Source organism: Zea mays, chromosome 2, assembly GCF_902167145.1.
Source record: "Zea mays cultivar B73 chromosome 2, Zm-B73-REFERENCE-NAM-5.0, whole genome shotgun sequence".
NCBI lineage: Eukaryota > Viridiplantae > Streptophyta > Magnoliopsida > Poales > Poaceae > Zea > Zea mays.
In genome coordinates this window covers 145,794,219-145,803,065 of record NC_050097.1, presented here as the reverse complement: position 1 = coordinate 145,803,065, position 8,847 = coordinate 145,794,219, and the positions used below count along the sequence as shown (strand labels likewise).

The 8,847-nt window shown below is 39.3% G+C and overlaps 2 protein-coding genes across 2 annotated transcripts; both read right to left on the bottom strand.

The window, feature by feature from the left end:
* Positions 1–1,172: 1,172 nt before the first annotated feature.
* LOC109944647 (E3 ubiquitin-protein ligase RZF1-like) lies at positions 1,173–1,766 on the bottom strand. Its single transcript, XM_020549415.1, has one exon. It carries the CDS (start codon positions 1,764–1,766, stop codon positions 1,173–1,175), a length of 594 nt encoding a protein of 197 aa, XP_020405004.1.
* A 5,987-nt stretch (positions 1,767–7,753) lies between these two features.
* On the bottom strand, positions 7,754–8,347 carry LOC103647059 (E3 ubiquitin-protein ligase RZF1). Its single transcript, XM_020549412.1, has one exon. It carries the CDS (start codon positions 8,345–8,347, stop codon positions 7,754–7,756), a length of 594 nt encoding a protein of 197 aa, XP_020405001.1.
* Positions 8,348–8,847: the final 500 nt, after the last annotated feature.

Sequence of the window (8,847 nt, the reverse complement as noted above, 5' to 3'; positions counted from 1 at the left end):
AGTGGTGATAAAACATAGCATCTTATGACGGGCCTAGGGGTCCTAGGGAAATTCAGCAACATAACCATGTTGTTCTTTACTTCACCATATTTGGTGTGCAGCTAGATAACTTTGAGGTTATGTTGCTAAAATTTGCTTTGGATCCTACATGCTTGTCATAAATCTGTGTTTTGTTGGCCAATCTTGTGTGGGTTTAGGACCTATGCTTGCCTATAGATGTAGTACTAATACTCTTTGGTGGAGAACACCTAAGACAGTAGTTACTCTTCGGTGTAGTACTAATACTCTTTGCCTAGTGTAAAAAAAGATACTCGGCAAAGAAGGTATTTGCCGAGTATTTTTTTTGCCATGCATTTTTTGTTTGGACTCGACAAAGAGCTTCTTTAAGACTGACACTAGTAAAAAAACTCCATGCCTACGCTGAGGTATAATTTTTATAAGAGGTTTTGGTTATCAAGCACCAATGAAAATAAATTGGCCATCCCGACTTGAGAAACTGCCAGTAGTAATCATATTTGTACTGACGATTCCTTAAGAAAACCTCTAGTACAAATCGTGCCATTTCTACTGACTATTTTCTTAAGGAAACCGCTAGTAATAATATTTGTACTGACGATTTCTACCAGCGTTTCTTAAGAAAACCACATGTAAAAATCATTTGAAATATTTTTTTTGAGCTTTTCAAATGACCTCGTTAGAAAAAACCACCAAAATAAAAATTGTAGATCTCTAAAAGTAGTGAAATTTGTAGTTGACAACTTTTTCATTTGAAATCATTTGGGCTATGAAAATTGCATCTGAATATGACAAACTTTATAATGCAAATTTTGCAAACGTCCTCGGATGAAAAATGTACCAAAATAATAATTGTAAAACTTATAAAGTTATTTAACTTTGTAGTCGACAACTATTTTGTTTGAATAGATTTACAACTTCAAACAAACAATTTATACTCGGTTTGTACGTTCTAATATGTGGGCAACAAAATTGCAATCTAAACACAACTGAAACAAGATTTTGCTGTTTTTAAACCCTAGTTTATGTTTCATACAAAGGATTTGTACTAGTGGTTCTCTTAACTGAATTGGCAATATAAATCAATTTGCTATAGTATTTTTTTGTACTGGTGTACCTAAAAACACAACACTCGGTAAATAATTTGGCTGAATTTTTTAGTTGTACAAGATCTGCAGTCGTCGTCTGATCTGATTCAATCGAGAATTTGAGTTGTCCATCTCCTCCTCGTCCTCCTCGACTTCGGTGTCCTCGTCGTCGAAAGTGGTGGGCAGCTGGTAGCGACAGAGAGGACAGACGGCGTTGCGATGGAGCCACTGGAAGATGCAGTGCTGGTGGAAGATATGGGAGCAGGGCATGGCCCGAAGCATCGACGTAGCTGCCGCGTCGTCCTTCTTGTGATCAGGACCAGCGATATCGGCCAATGGGTTGAGGCAGATGGCACAGTCGTCGTCGTGCTTAGCGGTTGGCACCACCTCCTTGAGCCCCAGGATGGCTTCGCTGTACGCGGGGATGCAAGGACGCTTGTTGTTGCGAGCAGCAGTGTCGTCCCCGGCGTCCTCGTGTGAGGGCGGGGATGGGGATGGGGATCGGGGACGGGTTCGAGGCCGGTGGCGATCAACGTAGGGAGCCAAGGCCAAGGCTACGTAGAGATCGTCCTCATCATCAAGATGATCCGGCCGACGGCCGCGGTTGGCGAGCTCCGCCCCGTCCCTGTCGAACCACTCTAACCACACCGGAACTGGATCCATCTCCGGCCGGTCGTCTAGCTACTAGCTAGTGGGCGGTGCAGTGGTGGCGGCGGGCCGGCGGCGGATGGCAAACGACGACGATGGGATATTTAGGAGCGAGGTTTCGATAAGCAAAAGCAGGAGGCCAGCTGATGGGGTTTCGATCTCAACTAGTCGCATATATAGACGAGGAGGACAGCTGATAACGATGCCTCTGGGGTTCCGATTCCGATCGATCCTAGCTGGGGATCACGGCCCGCAATCTATCTAGGAATGCATGGCCGTCGATCGGATATATCCGAGTATTGCCTCCGAGCAGCCATGCACCGCCACTGTTAAATCTTCATTTTATTCCATTCCAGCAGCCTGCGAGCAGCTAGCCATGCATATGCATGCGTAGCTCCCTTGTCTTGTCAGCCGAGTCCCACAGAATATTCATGACGTCATAACGCATGTCATTAACAAAATAGGAAGCATGCGAACCCTAAAGAATATCCACTTAATAAAATATCGTCTCCTGGTCATAACGCATTTACATACCCTAAAGAATATTCATGACGTCAAATTCTACACATCCGAACCTAATTAATTAGACATATAAATTTGTAAGGTTTAAAATTGAAATCAAAATCAAAATCTAGCATGCAAAATACTTGTCTATTTTTCGATCCTGTTAAATAGCTCCACAATATATAGTCAGCTCAAGTCACATATGCTATGTGTCTGGTTTCATAGAAATACCATACCACGTTACAAAACAAAAGAAATAAAAAAAAATAGATCACGGATTACAAGACATCTCCCATGTTTGTTAGGCAATTATACAAGCTACACTTAGTAGAAAAAAGCTCAAAACCTTCTATTTCTACAGACTTAAAATCATTTTTACCCTTAATTTTTTTAGTTTTTCAAATGCCCTCATATAAAAAATCAGCAATATAAAAGTTGTACATCTCTAAAAGTTATGAAACTTTGTTGTTGACAACTTTTTTATTTGAAATTATTTTGTCTCTCAAAAATTCCATATAAATTTATAAGATTTAAAATTGAAATTTTGCAAATGACCTCAGATGAGAAAAGTGTCAAAGTAAAACTTGTAGAACTTCAAATTAAAGTATCAAACAAACAATTTATACTCATTTGGTTGTAATATTTGGGCAACAAAACTATAAACTAAACACAAAAGACATCATAGACGGAGTGGTAGAGGAGCGTACGCACGAGCGGTAATGTTGGGGGTCCGATTCCTAGGAACCGCGAAAAATGTCGTGGCCTGCAACTTCGACAGAGACATGTGGGATGGTCCGATGTCTCTCTTTAAATATTAAAACTATTTTGCTGTTTTTAAAACCTGTTTTATGTTTCGTGGAAATAATTTTTACTGGCAGTTTTATTACGCCGACCGTCAGTGGAAATCGATTTCCACTGACGGTTACTCGTCTGTAAAAATAATGATTTCTTCTGGACCCTAACACTGGCGGTTCTAAAAAACGATAATGTAAATAGGTTCACAACCGCCACTATTGTGCTATGTGTAGGAGTTCCAATGGTCCTGATATTGTCATGATATTCTATAATGGATGATTTCATCCCACTCGCTTCTATGCTTGGCATAGGTCATATGGCCTGTCTTTCTCAAAACACACATTCGTTAGACTTAAAACGTGTTCCCCTTTATAAGCTTATGAAGATTCTTCATTCCAACATGGGCGAGCCATTGATGCCATAGCCAACCCATATTAGTTTTAGCTATTAAGCATGTGTCAAGTTTGGCTTTATCACTCGAAAAATCTGCTAGATAAAATTTTCACTTTAACACAACCTTAAAAGCAACGAAATCATCACTCCTTCTATAGACGGTGTAACAAACATTGATAAATCAAAAATTGTAACCAATGAAACATAATTGTGATACGGAACACAAATTGTAGTCTAGGGAATCCACCAAAAATATATTTGAAATGAAATGTTTGGTGGTGATTACGATTTTACCTAGACCATTTACCTTACCTTAACTCCCATCCCCAAAGGTAATAGCATCTTGGGAATCTTTGTTCTTGTCTTAGCAACGAACCTCAAACGCAGTGCCACTGTTAAATCTATATAGTGTTAGACATATCGGGGGAGCGACTGTTGTACAAGTGGGTCTTATCACAATAGGAATTAGGAATTTTTGGTGGCTCCGTCCTGTCCATCGAAAGTAATCATTTATTTCCGTCGGTTACCTCTAACCGACAAAAATAATATTTAATTTCTATGGCTCCATCACTAATAGCTAAAAATAATGGCTAATAGACTACTTACCTCCACATGTTTCTCTTTCTCTTTCCTCCAGTAGTAGAAAAGAGATATAAGTCTCCGGTGGGGTTTAATTTTTACAGGTGGTTTGGGTTGTCAAGCGCTAGTGTTATTTCTAGTGGCGGTTTCTGAAGAAAACTGACTATAGAAATCATATTTCTACAGGTGGTTCCTTAAGAAAACCACCACTAGAAATCCATGATTTCTACAGGCAATTTTTTTTAAGAAATCACCTGTAAAAATTGATTTCGACCTAAGGTTTTCTTAAGAAACCACCACTAAAAATCATTTGTATGCTGAAATTTTTTGACTTTTTCAAATGTCCTCATATGAAAAAACTACCAACATAAAAGTTGTAGATCTCTAACAGTCATGAAACATTGTAGTTGCTAACTTTTTTATTTGAAATTATTTTGTCTCACAAAAATTGCATCTAAATTTGTCAAATTTAAAATGCAAATTTTGCAAACGATCTCGGATGGGAAAAGTACCAAATAAAAGTTGTAGAACTTCAACAGTTATGAAAGTTTGTAGTTGATAACTTTTTCGTTTGAATTCATTTACAACCTCGAATAATCAATTTATACTCAATATATTCTAATATGTGGACAACAAAACTGCAATATAAACATGATGTAAGTGATAGGTGAAGTGGTAGAAAGTGCTATGTGTGAGGGTGAGGTCAAGGGTTTGGTTTCCATTGACCCATAGCACGTGAATTCTGCGCTAAAAGTGTCACGACATCGAAATTAAAAATTTTTTTGCTATTTTAAAACCCATTTTATGTTTCCACCTGGAAAAGATTTGCACTGGCAATTTTATTACCTCGACCACAAGTGAAAATCGATTTCCACTAGTAGTTTTGTTAGCCCAATCGCTATCTTTTTGTCCGAGTAGAACATCACAATGCAACAACCTACCTCCATGCAGCCATGCACCGACATCGCGCTTCGATCCTACATCTTTTTGTTAGTTAGAATGCCATAGCAACTAACCTCAAACGCCGCGCTACTGTTAAATCTATAGGGTTAGACATATCAAGGACAAGAACATTTCAAACCATTTCCGGTAGCCAACGTTAATTTTGGTGGCCTCACTATGGCCATCGAAAACTGACGTTTACTTTCGATAGCTTTGACGATCGACAAAAATTAAAGCTTATTTCTGAAATTAAAGTTATTTTTGGCGGTCCTCCCCTTGCCCACCGAAAACAAGCAGCTTATGTACCTGGATCCCTTTCTCTTTCTTCTATTTTGTCACGGACGCTCGCTCGATACACGTCGCGCCGCCACGATGTGTAGTCCATCGTCTCGGATGTGACCTTTGCACATCCCAGCTCCGGCTATCTAGAGAGGTGAATATTTTGCTTATTTTATTATTTATTTTCGGTGTCTGTTTTTAATTAACCGCCAAAATTAATGATTAATAGTTTATGTAATCAGTGTTTAGGGGAAATTGTTTGTTTTAATATTTATTTGATTAGGTTGTTTTTTGTTACTTCTGATTATTTATTTGTTTGTGTATTTTTAAAATATAATTAACCACATGTTCAGTCAATGATGCTTTGAAATAGTAGTTTGATTACATTAATTAAAATAATGTTTAACTTAAAATTCATATTAACATGTATTACTGTTTACTTTGATTCCATTAATAGCACATGTTTTTTTGTATTTATTGGTTTGGGATATTTTACTTTAATCATTTTAACATGCATTCTTGTTTAGTTATAGAAGTGTGTTATAGTAATTTTTAGTACTTTACATTTTAATTTTAACATTTGTTATAGCATTTTTTAGTAACATAACCTATGTGTCACTCGTTCCAAGTAGTATGGTCTTACATGATCAACACATTTGAGACGTACCTGTCTAGAATTGTCCCAATTATGGATAGCCTCGGAGTTGCTGATAAAACGTGGTATTTATGATGGGCCTCAGGGTCCAAGGAAGATTTTCACGGCATAACCTTGTTGTTCTCCACTGCACCATATTTTGGCGTGCAGCTATAAAACAACGAGGTTATGCTATCAAAATTTTATTTGGATTCTATAGGCTTGTCATAAATCAATGTTCTATCGGTTCTATCGGCCACTCTTGGGTAGGTTTAGGACCAAACCTTCCTTTAGATGTTGCATCGATACAGCTAATGAAGTTGAATGGTGTTTTTAAGACATGACTCGTTTTAATAGCCTCAAGCATGACTAATGATCGTTAATGGATGTACTATGTCATTCCATTAATTAATATAATGTTTAACTTCAATTGCATATTAACGTGGATTTTTGTTTTTTATTTCATTGATAGCACATGTTTTTGTATTTAGTGGTTCGAGGTATTTTAATTTAATTTCATATTAATATGCATTATTATTTAGTTTGAAAGTGTGTTATAGTATTTTTTATCCATTTGCTATCTTATTAGCATGTGTTGTAGTATTGTTTTAGTAACAAAACCTATGTGTCACCCGTTTCAGACAGACTCGTCTCATATGTGAGACGTACCTGTCTGAAATTGTCCCTATTATGGACGGCCACACAGTGGTGATAAAACATAGCATCTTATGACGGGCCTAGGGGTCCTAGGGAAATTCAGCAACATAACCATGTTGTTCTTTACTTCACCATATTTGGTGTGCAGCTAGATAACTTTGAGGTTATGTTGCTAAAATTTGCTTTGGATCCTACATGCTTGTCATAAATCTGTGTTTTGTTGGCCAATCTTGTGTGGGTTTAGGACCTATGCTTGCCTATAGATGTAGTACTAATACTCTTGGGTGGAGAACACCTAAGACAGTAGTTACTCTTCGGTGTAGTACTAATACTCTTTGCCTAGTGTAAAAAAAGATACTCGGCAAAGAAGGTATTTGCCGAGTATTTTTTTTGCCATGCATTTTTTGTTTGGACTCGACAAAGAGCTTCTTTAAGACTGACACTAGTAAAAAACTCCATGCCTACGCTGAGGTATAATTTTTATAAGAGGTTTTGGTTATCAAGCACCAATGAAAATAAATTGGCCATCCCGACTTGAGAAACTGCCAGTAGTAATCATATTTGTACTGACGATTCCTTAAGAAAACCTCTAGTACAAATCGTGCCATTTCTACTGACTATTTTCTTAAGGAAACCGCTAGTAATAATATTTGTACTGACGATTTCTACCAGCGTTTCTTAAGAAAACCACATGTAAAAATCATTTGAAATATTTTTTTTTGAGCTTTTCAAATGACCTCGTTAGAAAAAACCACCAAAATAAAAATTGTAGATCTCTAAAAGTAGTGAAATTTGTAGTTGACAACTTTTTCATTTGAAATCATTTGGGCTATGAAAATTGCATCTGAATATGACAAACTTTATAATGCAAATTTTGCAAACGTCCTCGGATGAAAAATGTACCAAAATAATAATTGTAAAACTTATAAAGTTATTTAACTTTGTAGTCGACAACTATTTTGTTTGAATAGATTTACAACTTCAAACAAACAATTTATACTCGGTTTGTACGTTCTAATATGTGGGCAACAAAATTGCAATCTAAACACAACTGAAACAAGATTTTGCTGTTTTTAAACCCTAGTTTATGTTTCATACAAAGGATTTGTACTAGTGGTTCTCTTAACTGAATTGGCAATATAAATCAATTTGCTATAGTATTTTTTTGTACTGGTGTACCTAAAAACACAACACTCGGTAAATAATTTGGCTGAATTTTTTAGTTGTACAAGATCTGCAGTCGTCGTCTGATCTGATTCAATCGAGAATTTGAGTTGTCCATCTCCTCCTCGTCCTCCTCGACTTCGGTGTCCTCGTCGTCGAAAGTGGTGGGCAGCTGGTAGCGACAGAGAGGACAGACGGCGTTGCGATGGAGCCACTGGAAGATGCAGTGCTGGTGGAAGATATGGGAGCAGGGCATGGCCCGAAGCATCGACGTAGCTGCCGCGTCGTCCTTCTTGTGATCAGGACCAGCGATATCGGCCAATGGGTTGAGGCAGATGGCACAGTCGTCGTCGTGCTTAGCGGTTGGCACCACCTCCTTGAGCCCCAGGATGGCTTCGCTGTACGCGGGGATGCAAGGACGCTTGTTGTTGCGAGCAGCAGTGTCGTCCCCGGCGTCCTCGTGTGAGGGCGGGGATGGGGATGGGGATCGGGGACGGGTTCGAGGCCGGTGGCGATCAACGTAGGGAGCCAAGGCCAAGGCTACGTAGAGATCGTCCTCATCATCAAGATGATCCGGCCGACGGCCGCGGTTGGCGAGCTCCGCCCCGTCCCTGTCGAACCACTCTAACCACACCGGAACTGGATCCATCTCCGGCCGGTCGTCTAGCTACTAGCTAGTGGGCGGTGCAGTGGTGGCGGCGGGCCGGCGGCGGATGGCAAACGACGACGATGGGATATTTAGGAGCGAGGTTTCGATAAGCAAAAGCAGGAGGCCAGCTGATGGGGTTTCGATCTCAACTAGTCGCATATATAGACGAGGAGGACAGCTGATAACGATGCCTCTGGGGTTCCGATTCCGATCGATCCTAGCTGGGGATCACGGCCCGCAATCTATCTAGGAATGCATGGCCGTCGATCGGATATATCCGAGTATTGCCTCCGAGCAGCCATGCACCGCCACTGTTAAATCTTCATTTTATTCCATTCCAGCAGCCTGCGAGCAGCTAGCCATGCATATGCATGCGTAGCTCCCTTGTCTTGTCAGCCGAGTCCCACAGAATATTCATGACGTCATAACGCATGTCATTAACAAAATAGGAAGCATGCGAACCCTAAAGAATATCCACTTAATAAAATATCGTCTCCTGG